Source organism: Physella acuta, unplaced genomic scaffold (genome assembly GCF_028476545.2).
Source record: "Physella acuta isolate Inbredline_101_S28 unplaced genomic scaffold, ASM2847654v3 ptg001728l, whole genome shotgun sequence".
In the NCBI taxonomy this organism is placed as follows: Eukaryota; Metazoa; Mollusca; class Gastropoda; family Physidae; genus Physella; species Physella acuta.
The window spans coordinates 95522-109271 of record NW_026733240.1 but is presented as its reverse complement, the minus strand read 5'-3'; the positions used below and the strand labels follow the sequence as shown (position 1 = coordinate 109271).

The 13750-nt window shown below is 35.5% G+C and overlaps 1 protein-coding gene across 3 annotated transcripts; it reads left to right on the top strand.

Moving 5' to 3' along the window:
- Positions 1-6613: 6613 nt before the first annotated feature.
- On the top strand, positions 6614-13377 carry LOC131930157 (PWWP domain-containing protein 2A). Of its 3 annotated transcripts, XM_059286571.1 has the most exons (4): positions 6614-6773; positions 8160-10045; positions 10578-10600; positions 11342-13377. In XM_059286571.1, exons 1-3 carry the CDS (start codon positions 6625-6627, stop codon positions 10589-10591), a joined length of 2049 nt encoding a protein of 682 aa, XP_059142554.1. In that variant the 5' UTR covers positions 6614-6624; the 3' UTR covers positions 10592-10600; positions 11342-13377. The 3 variants fall into 3 exon arrangements, with proteins under 3 accessions (XP_059142554.1, XP_059142553.1, XP_059142552.1); XM_059286570.1 differs by having other exon boundaries at positions 10578-13377; XM_059286569.1 differs by having other exon boundaries at positions 8160-13377.
- The last annotated feature ends 373 nt before the right edge of the window (positions 13378-13750 follow it).

Here is a 13750-nt window from a genome sequence, read left to right as displayed (position 1 = left end):
GGCGCCGACCTTAGGGGGGCGCCAAATTGAAAGTTTGAGGGGGGGTGCAAATCGAAAGTTTGAGGGGGGGGGGTGTGCAAAAGAAAAGTTCGAGGGGGGGTGCAAATCGAAAGTTTGAGGGGGGGTGCAAATGAAAAGTTCGAGGGGGGAGGTGCAAATCGAAAGTTTTAGGGGGGGTGCAAATGAAAGGTTCGAGGGGGGGGGGGGTGCAAATCGAAAGTTTGAGGGGGGGGTGCAAATGAAAAGTTCGAGGGGTGGGGTGCAAATTGAAAGTTTGCTCCCGAGGGGGGCGCCAAATTGAAAGTATGTCCCCGGGCGCCGGGAAGGGTCGCTACGCCTCTGGCCTTGTATTACGTAATGTGTTGATAACGTGTCATGATTTTGCATAGCGTTTAATACGTTTATATAGGTTACTTCAAATAACAATGAGTAATTGGGATATTCATTGTTAGTTTAAATCTGACAGACAGCCTGTTATGGGCTACTCCCAATAAAGATAATATTTTTTTTTAAAACTTGTTTCGATTTTATTGTATTCTAATTTTATTTATTATTATTTTTTAAAAGTTGTATGAAATATATATCCCGGTGGTACCAATTAGGCTAAAATCAAAATGAACATTTTTTTAGTAGACATAGAAGGCCAATTTTATGTATATTCGATAGTCTTTTATGATTCCTACTGGCGTCGCTGTCTACGACCATTGTCCCGTGACTGTTTATTATCTTTAGGACCAACTCTGGACTAAAGAACTAGTTACCTACATAAGCGTATTCTACAGAGGTAGTGAAGGGATTACAGAACTAGTACAAGGCTTACAGCTTAGTGTTGGGATTACAGCTAGGTGTTGGGCTTACAGAACTAGTGATGGTGTTACAGAAGTAGTGCTGAGCTTACAGAACTAGTACTGGGTTTACACTACAGCTTAGTCTGGGATTATAGTTCTAGCGCTGAGCTGGGCTTACAGAATTAGTGTTTGGCTTTCATTACTAGTACTGGGCTTACATATATGGTGTTTGGCTTATATTACTACTGGGCTTAGGGGGTCATCCATAAATGACGTCACGCTTTTTGGACGATTTTTACCTCCCCCTCCACTCTGTCACACGTCGTCACAAAAAGCCAGACCCCCCCCCCTAAAATGACGTCACACATCAGCCTACAACCTCCCTCAAAATTGCTGTTGAATTTTTCTTTTAAACATCGATATTTTTCCAAATTCGTGTCAGAACTCTGTCATCATAGAGTATTTTGATCAATTCCTATTACTATTTATTAAAACCCTTTTCTAAAACGCGAAATAACGGCTAAAACTCGTTTTCTAACATTGCTTTTTTATAATGCAAAAAAGTGACGTCATACCATCTGAACCCCCCCCCCCCCCCCTGCCCCTCATCACACACCCTCACAAAACTACGGACACCCCTCCCCCCTACGAGTGTGACGTCAATTATGGACCACCCCTTACGAAACCAGTGCTGGGCTTACAAAACTAATAGACTAACTAGGCCACGGAATAAGTGATAGGTTTTTCAGAGCATATAGATCTACTAGGCTTACAGATCTAGCGGGCTAACTACTACTGGGCTAACTAAACTATATAGGGCCTACAATACTAGTAAGCCTAATGGGCTTAGAGAATTAGTGATGGGCTTACAGAATTAGTGACCTCGGCATATGAAGGGATCATAGGCGTAGCGACCCTTCCCGGCGCCCGGGGACAAACTTTCGATTTGCACACACCCTCTTAAGATTTCGATTGGTTGGCGCCCGGTGACATATGTTCCCCCCCCCCCCGCTACGCCTCTGGAAGGGATAGCATGGTCGATACTTGTAAAATGTGCTGAGAACCCTTGTTCCCAAGTTGTTGGGCTAGAATCAGCACTATGTTCAGAGTTTCTTCCAGGTATCTGAACGAAATAGAATTTATATAGAAAGTATATACATTTAACAGTGTCCGCCCCCCCCCCCCCCAAAAGGTCAAGTGCCCCCTCTTTCCCCCCCCCCCCCTGGAGAAAAAAGTCTGGAAGAAACACTGACTGTGTTTACAGTGGTGCTTGGTTCATTTGAAAAACCAAGACGAGTTAATAAAATGATTAAGTAGATCTAGTTCCGGAATCTAATTAGCTTTGATTGAGCCATAATATTAAGTGTACATTATTGGCCTACTTCTAACCCCGACTACGCGTGTATGAGCATGCACGTTTCTGTAAATGTATTAGCCCGTTTAGAAAAATTATAAAAGAAAATCAATACATAATTTAAAATTCAATGTTTAGGATACACGTAGGAAATCAAACTATTATTCGCTTAACATTACTTAATTAAAACCAATACAGGTGATTAATAAACTGTAATTGGCAAAGAGAGGAAAAAGTTGTCGTGTTTAAGAAAAGAAATGAAAAATCAATAATTTTTTAAAATGGAGATAAGAAAGGTAGGATACGTCGTGGTAAAGGGGGGGGGGGCACCGAACTGCGACAGGGGCGCCAAAAGGGGAGAAGAACAAATTAAACAGCGTACTTTAAGCTGAAATATTGAATTATACAGAGTCAAAGTTAAGTTTTATAAACGGCTTCAAGGCATTACACACTGATTTAACTGTTTTGTACATTGATATATTGCTACAGCGCACCACTTAGCATTTTGACTAGAGTTATAGGATAGTTATTGGATGACTGTTAATCCAAAAGTCTCTAGTTCGAATCCTGGTTCAAGTCTGTAGAACGTTTATGAGCCCACCCAGCTCTGATGGGTACCTAACTTACGTTGGGGAAAGTAAAGACGGCTTTGTATAGAGCTGACCACACCATCCCTTCATATGCCGAGGTCAAGAATTTGCACCTGCTACAAACTACGCTGTAAACTCAGATCAGGCACCCTTTTTTCTGTGAGGTCTGCGTTCATGGTCCAAGCCTCGAATCCACACATGGAGACAATCATGTCAGTCATGACCAGTGACCACTTGGTCTTAAGTTTTGTGCCAATAGAGGTCTTTTTACCAAGCCAGATGCTTATTAATTTACTAAGAACTGTTGTTGTTTGAGCACTTCTTGCTAGTATTTCTTGCATCGTTTCCTCGTCAAATAGATCTAGTATGGCGCAAAGGAGTGAGCCTTTTCCAGTTTTTGGCCATTTTCCCGTATGTCTGGCACTACACCTATAGGGGAGCACCAAATTGAAAGTTGCCGGAATGGGTTGTTACGCTAGTCCATTTTGAGAGACAATATCAAAAGCGAAATGCCAAACAAAAAAAGCCATATAGCCGTCCCAGTTCTTATGGGGCGTTATTTAATTAAAAAAAAAAAACAGTCTATGATATAGATTTACAATGGTGTCAATAGGTCGGATATATTCGATTCTGTGCATCAGTGTCACCCGCCACAACGGATACAGTTTATCTCCAAATTAGGTGTGAACTACGGCAAAGGGTAGTGTGTATATTCTTTATCTATGATATTTAAAAGGAACAATACATTCTTTGGTAGACACCAGTAGCGAGGGGGGGGGGGGCGCCAAAATGGGTTGGAAAAATAAATTTAAAGGTTGAGGGGGTGCAAATTGAAAGTTTGAGGGGGGGGGGGGTGCAAATCAAAATCTCGAGGGGGGGTGCAAATCGAAAGTTTGAGGGGGGTGCAAATCAAAATCTCGAGGGGGGGTGCAAATCGAAAAGTTTGTCCCCGGGCGCCGGGAAGGGTCGCTACGCCTCTGGTAGACACAACACAAAATATTGAAATAAACCGGGAGTGATCTCCCCTAAACTTTCTCGAATATTCTAATATAACACTACGGGGGATGGCAACTCGGGATATAGACTTCTAGACATGATTTTTAATCCATTTTAAATACTCAAATTTTTAAAAATAGAATATAATCTCGTAGAAAAAAAGAAATGCACACCAAGTGAACGCTAAATAAAGATGTGCATAATAGTGCGCAATATTATTAGTACTTTATAAATTTACATGCGTTTTTTGAGAAATCGGAAATAGCGTAAATAAGTACTTCCGGTCAACGGAAATTAATCAAAATTTGGCAGAAGGTAGAGAATTAGATCTTTTACTTACATGTGAAATTTCATTTATCTATCTGAAATAGTACTCAAGTTATAGGCTTTTGAAAAATTCATAGTAGAAAAAGTACCACTTCCGGTTATCGGAAATCGCTCAAAAGTTGATACGGATCTACGATTTTGATAAAATACTTATATATGAAATTTCATCAACCTAGCTGTAACGGTACTCAAGTTATCGTGTTTACACACGGACACACACACACACACACACACACACACACACACACACACACACAGAGATAGACACACAGACATACGGACAAGATTGCAAAATTATGTTTTTCCGTATCAGTGAGATGTAAAACGTCGAGATTTGCAAAAATCTCGATTTTTTTTTTTGCACGATTACAAGACTTTCTCTATATTTCGTATATACGAGAAAGTAAAAATAAGTCAAATAAACAATATAAAAATAAACCGGGAGTGATCTCCCCTAAACTTTCTCGAATATTCTTATATAAAATAACAGGGGATGGGAACTCGGGCTATAGACATGATTTTTAATCCATTTTAAATACTTAAAGTTTTAAAAATAGAATAAAATCTCGTAGACAAATTAATTGCACACCAAGTGAACGCGAAATAAAAAAGCGCATAATAGTGCGCAATATTATTATTACTTTAAAAATTTACATTAGTTTTTTGAGAAATCGGAAGTAGCGTAAATTACTACTTCCGGTCAACGGAAATTACTCAAAATTTAACAGAAGGTAGAGAATTAGATCTTTTACTTACATGTGAAATTTCATTTATCTATCTGAAATAGTACTCAAGTTATAGGCTTTTGAAAAATTCAAAGTAGAAAAAGTACCACTTCCGGTTGTCAGAAATCGCTCAAAAGTTGATACGGATCTACGATTTTGATAAAATACTTATATATGAAATTTCATCAACCTAGCTGTAACGGTACTCAAGTTATCGTGTTTACACACGGACACACACACACACAGACACACACACAGACACACAGACATACGGACAAGATTGCAAAATTATGTTTTTCCGTATCAGTGAGATGCAAAACGTCGAGATTTGCAAAAATCTCGATTTTTTTTTTTTGCACGATTACAAGACTTTCTCTATACTTCGTATATACGAGAAAGTAATGAAGCTTATCAAAAACTAATGAAAAATATTTTGAATTTCTGGGAGAGAAAATTTTAAAATTATGGACCGACACAGATAAGAATGGGTGGAGAATTCGAACCAACCATGTTGTATATCATGTATGAAATATGCTAAAATCAGAGAGGGATGAAAGTTGTGTACAACTCAACAACCCCAAGGGAAACGACCACCATGCAGACCTGGAAAGACGATGTGGAGACTGATCTAAAGTAGTTGGGAGTCCAGATAAAGAAGAAGAACACAACAGCAGAAAAAGTCAGCGTGGAACGGAAGGTGTTGAAGTACGAGAAACCCCTTCTCATAGGGATGGGTAGATGATGTAATTTTTTGGAGGGGGGTGGGGTGAAACTTCTTGACATGGTTTGCGTTGTAATGTATTTTGTATGACAAAGTATGACGTTAAGGAAATGGGATTGTTAAAAATAATAATAATTTTAACATCTGGTTAATCGGGCATTTGTATAAGAGTGTTCGGCGAATCAATAGATATATAGCACTGCCGAAATGATGGTCTGTGGTGGTCTCCTATTGTCATGTTTTAGGAACCCTACATTTTCTGTAATAAAATGATGCCCGTTCCCTTGATGACAGAAGTTTATAAATAAAACTCAGGGAATAAAAACAGCACATCGGAGACACAGCTGACTGTGACATGCTTGCTGCCATGCTGTGCTGATCACGTGGTATTGGACTCGCTCCTCACAGCACGGACATCTGGAAACAGTGTGGGAGCAAAGCACACTGAAAAGGGGGGGGGGGGTGGATTCTCACAGTAGCTGCCAAGATGGAACTAAGGGGGTGGAGGTGGGGGAGGGGGGTGGAAGTAATCCACAACTAGGTGTCAAACTATTGTGACGCAGATCAGCGGGGGATGATGGGGATGTGAATTAGGATATATTTTGTACTTTCTAATTACATCAGTGACAGTTTAAAAAAAAACATTACGGTAGAATCATGATTTCTTACAAGGGGAGGTAAAAGAGATGATGGGAGAGGGTGAAATATGGCTGAAGTTGCGCTTTTGAGAAGTATCGCATGTTATTATTATTATCGATGACAAAGTCAATAAAGTTTCAGAAAATGCCGTTTCTTTTATCTTCACAGCTACATAAATCATGTAATTGATATTTGATATAGTTTTAGTATAGTTAAGGGACAACGTTTATAAACGCCTGTACAATATTATACATAAAACGGTGAAAACCTGATTGAATTCTCAGTTTTCTTTTTAAGGCTCTATTTAAAATATACAGATCTGGTTCTAGATCTAGATCTATACTAAGGTATAGGCCCATATACATTTAGTCTGTAGCATTGATATAAGATCTTGTCATTGAATAATTCCTACCACAGGACTAGGAAGCTATGTGCCTGCGCATGCGTTTCTCTAAACTTTAGCTCTAAAAGAACATGTAACAAAATGGCGAACCCAAACATAGGAACGGAAATACTCACAAAAGGAGTTTGCCTTACAGTACTGGTGGAGTATTCTTTTGAAAACATCATTGCAGTCTTTTTAATGCATAATGGAAAAGAATATCGCGGCGTTTTGTTAGAATGTGACCAAGGGTAAATTTGATATTAAATAGTAATGTAATGCCAGCTAGTTCTTTCCACACAAAAAATTCTGCTTAGCACACAAACAAAACATTTGAACTAGTTTTTGGACAACTTTTTTCTTTGATTTAATTTACTGTTACACTCGTGCCCTATTACCCAACTCACTTCACTTAAATTGACCCAGCTAATGCCTCCTTTCCTTAGCCTAAGCAAGGCACATGTATAAATTCCTGCTGGTTGTTAGTCCTCGCAGTCCTCAGATTACTGAGATTACTCAGATTAGGCATTAGGCCTAATTAATTAACTTAGGCCTTCTAATTACTAATTAATTACTTAGGCAATAGGTTATTATTAATTAATCTCACTTACTTAAAAACCTTATTAGTAAATAATCTTTAAAAAAGTATGAAGGTAACTCAATCAATCATCACATCAATCAACAAGAAAGAAAGCAATCAATCAAGAAAACACATGGACCATCAAAGGAAACACCAAAAGGACTTGTTTAATGTGCATATTTAAGGAGTGGGGATTCTCAGCTAGTACATTTTTACAAGGACCATAGATAAGACTTGAGGAAGGATAGCATTAATCGAGTGTTAGGACTAATAAGTAAAAAGTTACCCTTTCTTAGAACAGATGACAAGATGAAGTCCCCCTGTTTTTGTAACCTTTGCATATGATGGAGATAATCAGTTCTTTATCCAGCTTCTATTATTATTTTCCTAATTCGCATCAGGTACTAATCAGAGCTCAGAAGACTCAGTTTACTCAGGGAGGTCCTCTGGGAGTATATTTGCTGTAGTCTAAATGTATAACAAAATAATGTTCATTACTATTTACTTCACAGGACCTCCCTGAGTAAACTGAGTCAGTTTACTCAGGGAGGTCCTGTGAAGTAATGAACATTATTTTGTTATGCATTTTTACTACAGCAAATATACTACTTTATGATTACATTCAAATCTTACATTCTGATCAAAATATGTCAATTTAATTTTAATGTTCTATTGTCTTCTAGAAAGAATAATATTAACCACACACACCTACCTTCTTTGTATCTGGCCCAGATGTTCTCATGCTTAGTTAATGTTATGAATTTCAATCACAGTAATTAGTTTAGCTTTGCCACAAAATTGAAACACAAAGCTGTAAATAATAGCACTACAAAAACACGGTAAACTAAGTTGTTGTTTATTCTATTTGTTAGTTTCACATAACTGACAAGAAAACCCAGGTCAAAACGGTGTGCTAAGTTTGGTATTTTTTTTCAAAATGCAGTGTTTTACATCTTTATTATAATACTTTTTATTATTTTTATGATGTTAATGTTTAACAATGCTCAATATTCACACACCTCTAATTGTAATTGTTTTATTTTTCTTCTTCATGTAGATTCTTTCCACATGGGATCCCATTTTCAAATAAAGTCCTGCCAGAGAAGCAAACAACTTCAAGAAACTGCTCAAGATCTCATAGTGAAGTGAAGCATGAATCAGAAAACAAACCTCCAACCGGTGCTGATTACAAAGACATGAAAGTTGAGCAGTCTGCCTCTGTCTCACGGTTTTCTTACAATACCAACCCATTCCTTTTTAATCCTAGACCAATATCTGAAATAACTACTGTTGAAATGCAAACCTTCTCCAACAGACGAAAAACTGTCAGAGACATAAGGCTAAGGCCGAGGCAAACTTTGTGCTCTAAGTGCAAGTCAGCCATTCATGATACAAAAAATCACAGCACTACACATAGTAACTCTCAACAAAAGAGTGCCAACTGCAATCTAACATCAGTTTCAAAATCTCCTCTAAAAATGGGTCTTGGGGTGGATCCACAGGCTTCCTCTTCATTGACTATTGGTTTGAGAAAGAGAAAGAGTACATTTCAGACACCTCTGGTTGTCTTGGAAGATATTCAGCATAAGTGTTCTAAACACACCCATGAAACAAGCTCAAGGGCAGCGACAAGAAACTGTACATCACCTTGCCTTGCTACTAGGAGAGGTGTGACAAGAAGCAACAGCAGCAACAAACTTTCTGACATTGCTGATAAAAAAAGTTTCAGTGTCAAAACTAGGTACAACAGGTCTTCAAGCTCAGGGAGTTGTAACTCGAGCACAAATGTTGCAGGCAATGACTGGCTACAAATTATCGATAACCCAGAAGGAAAAAAGTCATCTAACACTAGTAAAAACGTTAAAAAAGAGAAAGAAGCATTAACTGCTTCTTTTCACCCGAAGCCATCACCTGCTATTAAAATCACCATTGGTGATGGTGCGATTTTAAAAATTCCACCACGTTTACCTGATGAGGATATATTTTTTGATACAGGACATCTTCCTGTACCAAAAATAAAAATTCTTGATATATCTGTCCCCACAGATAATCAGTCACATAAAAAAGCCAAAAAGGCAGCTAAAAAAGCCAAAGAAAGAGATAAATCTAAATCCAGCATTATTAAAGATGACCTGAATGTAGAAATCAAAACAGATCATTTTGTGCCTTATAAATCTCAGAAAAAGCACAAGAAAAAGCATAAACATAAACATGAAAGTTCTATCCAATTACCTGTTGAGGATGAAGAAGACTTGGTTAAACGAACTGACGGAGAAAATAAAATAGAAGATCTGAGTATGAAAATACATGCAGATAACAGTTTTGAAGAAAGTAATGCTGAATGGGATAAAAAAATGTCTGGCTTAGATGAGGAGAACCATGAAAACACTGTGCCCGTTCAGGACAGTGTAAGCATGCATAGGCCAAGACTTGTGTACACTTGGAAACAAAACCAAGGTCTTTCTCGGGTGGCATCCTCACCCAAGCAGTCAACTCCAAGTGTCTCACCTAAGTACATTGTGAAAACATCCCCTAGCATTATGCCCATTGGGAGTTCTCCTCACCGTAGAAAAAATGCTTCTCCTGCCCGGGTTGTCAGTGCCTCACCAAACTGGCACTTCACAACTTCCCCAAACAGAATGCTAAAAGACTATCCTCTAAGGAGTAAAAGTAGCAGTACATTTTCCTCAGGCTTAAGCTCTGAATCTGTACCAGTAGCTGAGTATCCACTAGTGCAAACATCTGAGGAAAGTCAATCCCACTCTAGTGGACTAGACTCCCATTTAAGTGACTTCAGTGACGATTCAGGAGAAGACAGAATGCCTGATGACTTTTTCCCCGGGACAAACTCCCCACCTCCAGAAGAGGAAGACAAAGGAATCATTAAGCCCTTAATGATGAAAATACAGACTCAAAATGTGACAGGCTGTGTGTTAGAAGAAGGTCGGGAGATTCATGTTGGTGATATTGTTTGGGGGAAAATACAGGGTTTTCCATGGTGGCCTGGTAGGGTATCTAACATCACAGTGACACAACGAGACAATGATGTAGTCATTACACAACTAGCAAAGGTTGCTTGGTTTGGGTCCAACACCATGTCTCACATGCATTGCTCAGACCTTTTCCCTTTTCTAAAGGACTTTAAAGTTAGGTATAATAAAAAGAAAAAAGGCCAGTATAGGGTAGCTATAAAACAGGCTACCATGGCTGCTCAGTTATTAGCAGCAGAAACAGACAGAGACTTTGTTTTTGAAGATTTTGATTTGCTTAATTAGGTATCATAACAGGTATCGTAGTTGTGATTTATAAATAGGATGGACATTAACTCAACGACAAGACTTGATTTAGCTAGGACAACCATAGGTCGTCTGTTTTACTACTTAAAATTCACATTTAGTTTTGTAATTTTAAACATAAATATAATAAAGTATATCTCTTACCACAAAAATCACTTTCATTGATATTTCATTTTCAGAATTTCAAAGATGATGTGAAATTGTAAGTATACCAATAATGATGTAAATATTCCATATTTTAAATTGATTTTATATTTCGTCTATACACACATCGAAACATTATAATATGCATACTTGATAGGTAAGTGGGTAAAATTTTACATTGTTTAACTGTAGGCTTAGTCTACCTTAGAAATATGGCAAACATGTGGGAAATTTAAAGCTAAAATGAAATTTTTATCAAGAATAATTTGCATTCATTTGTAAGAAAACTACTTATGACTGAATGTGGTGCTAATTATTATAATGCTTTATAAAAATATTTTTACCTATATTGACTTTGTCTAAGCAAATTACCAGGGTTCACTATATGCAGTAAAGTTTATATCTGTGTTTCAACTCATTATTTTATTTTTATTAAATGATCACAATTATTTTACTCCTACAATAGCATTTAAACTGGGTAATTTTGTGCTGTGAATCCTTGTTTATAATACTGCTAATATTTATTTGCCTCTTAAGTTTCTATAAACATATCTGCCTAGAAACTTATGTAACATTGATAACAACAAAATTAGTTCTATATCTGGTTTGTTTTACTTTCTTTTAAAAAGAAAGAAAAAACTAAAAGCAAGATCTTTAACTCCCAAGTTTATTGTGATTTGGTTTCTCTTGTTTATATTTCCTTGAGGTTTTAGTTACTTGTTTTATTGCCTCAGTTGTGTCCAAACAATAATTTACATTGCTTGAGTTTTTGTTAAAAGAAATGTTTTTCTTATTTCAGTGGCCAGTTTTTTTAAACACAGTAAGATAAACTTAGAAATTGAATTCTGTATAACTAGTTAACACTTAATATATATTTAAAATCTGAAGAGTTGTTTTAATAGTGGATGTCTTAATCTACATAGTCCACCCATTAGAAATCTCATATATCTGTTCACATTTTTAAATGTAATATATATTTATATTAAAGGCTGTGTTCTGATAAACAACAATTAACTTTCATAATACATTTTGTTTGTTTAAAAATGTAATATTCTTTGTGAAACTACTAAAAGAGAATAAATATGTTTTTGCTTTTTCAGTTTAATTTTATGGGTTTTTAAAGCTTTTCATTATCCATCTTACATTATTATTTATCAAATGTTTACATAGTGCATTCATATCCTGAAAATAATTGCTGCACATGAGATCTTCTACAATACCTAAAGATTCTTAAATTGCATGGTAAAGTTTTGCTTTAAGCTGTTTAAAAAAACACACTTTTTAGTTTATTTTTCTGTCGTATTTACAGTATACATTATTGAATATCTAACATCTCTGATTCAATTACAGCTGCTAATACATTCTAAAAAAATTCTACTTTTACCCTAAAACTATTTTGACAAAAAAGCTAAAAACTTTAAGAACCCACAAAAGATGATTGCTGTAGGAATCCATAATTATGAAATCTATTCAGCCAACTTGTTTTATTTAAATTTCTTAACTATTGACAATACAGGTGAAAATAAAAGCAGTGGGAGCAAACACAATTTAATTTATCGTAGCTTAAAAAATTTAAAAGTCATTTTTACAATGGAAGTTAATTTTTGTTAACAAAGAAAGTAATTGCTGAAAAAATTTTGGTTTCTTTATATATTAAATTAAGCAGTGCAAGGTACTTAAAACCATTGGCTGTTATCCTGTGACAAGTGTAATTTAAATTATAATCAGTGAACAATTATTTTATAGCTTCAAGTAGAAATTTGCCTAAGAAACAAAGTATTAATGTTAAAGAAAGTTATGGATTTAAATTTTATACTTATAGAATATGATAGATACTCACTATAATAACAGTTTTCTTTAAACATGATTTCTTGTCCATATCTAAACAATTAATTTATTTGAATTAGCTAATTTTAAAAAAATTAGTGTCATAAAATAAGGGTATAGATGTATTATCCAAAAGTATACTATTACTACTAAAATAAGTACTATTTTGCTTGATTTTTTTGCAAGTTGTATTGGGATTTCAATGAAAACATTAATGGATTTTTATTCTTTATACTGAGGAAGGTCTTACTAAAGCATATCAATCTTTAATTATGTATAAACAAAATGACTATCTTTGATGTTTGCCCCTGACAATGTTGTAATTGGAACGATTGATTTTACTTTCGAACAAAATGTTTCACTCCCTTGTTTACTTTTAGTGAAAATTGTTTTAATTTTATTCAGCTCTCATTACTTCTAAATTTATCTTTTAAAATTTTTATTACTTTTACAGAAGGCTTATAAAGTAATTAATAAAAACTGATGGTATACTTTTTATTTCTGGATTTAGATAGTATTCATAAAATAAATACATTCATTAACACTTTGAAGCTGGATCTGCACCTTGATTGAAAATTGTTGATTATTGTTAGAGATACAATGAATTAATTAACTCATTAAATGACCATTAAATATATTTAATTTGAGTCACCACCTGGTAATCCCTGTGGTAGTTTATTGATCAAGGGTTATAATTTATTATGGTAATATTTGGTTTCTCAGTGAATGCAGGATTTTTTTTTTTAAAAAGAAAAAGCTTACTTTAGTCTTCCTCTCACTTTTTTCCTAGTGTCTCTAGTTTTTATTTATTTTATCTCTTTACAGTTTTCTACTTAATAGTTGTCTTCCCTTAACCATATTATTTGTATTTTCTAAATGTTTATTATCTTTAGTTATCTGCTCCTGGGCTTACACATTAGCTTTTGGTTACTCCATTGTATTAATTCACATAAGAATTGTGTGCGAGCCCATTCAATCCTTCAATGCTTTTTAATCAGGTTTCAACATCAAAAGACATTCTGTAGCCTGTTTAGGTCCCCCCCCCCCCCCCCCCCCCCCAAAGCTTTGTTCACTTAATTCATTCATTTTTTTAGCATGTCTTTCAATAAAAAAAAGTAAAATCTTTATTTTTAATTTTGCCTAAAATTTCTAGCTGCCATTCCCAAAAATATTTCACACTCTTTACAACTCACATACAGTTTGTCAAATCTACATGGTAAATTTAGAAGTGTTTACTACATTTTTTAAAAAATAACTGTAAAGCTAACTAAAATATACATATACTTTTCAAATTGCTCAGAGATGTTTGTTTTTTAAAAATTCCTACACATATTTTCTACCAATTGAAATTTGTTGAAACTTATCTGGCATTTTCATAACT

Coding starts and splice junctions, on each gene's coding strand:
- LOC131930157 (XM_059286569.1), top strand. CDS start 6,625: ATGGCGAACCCAAACATAGGAACGGAAATACTCACAAAAGGAGTTTGC. Junction 6,774..8,159: donor TTGTTAGAATGTGACCAAGG/GTAAATTTGATA, acceptor TTCTTCATGTAG/ATTCTTTCCACATGGGATCC.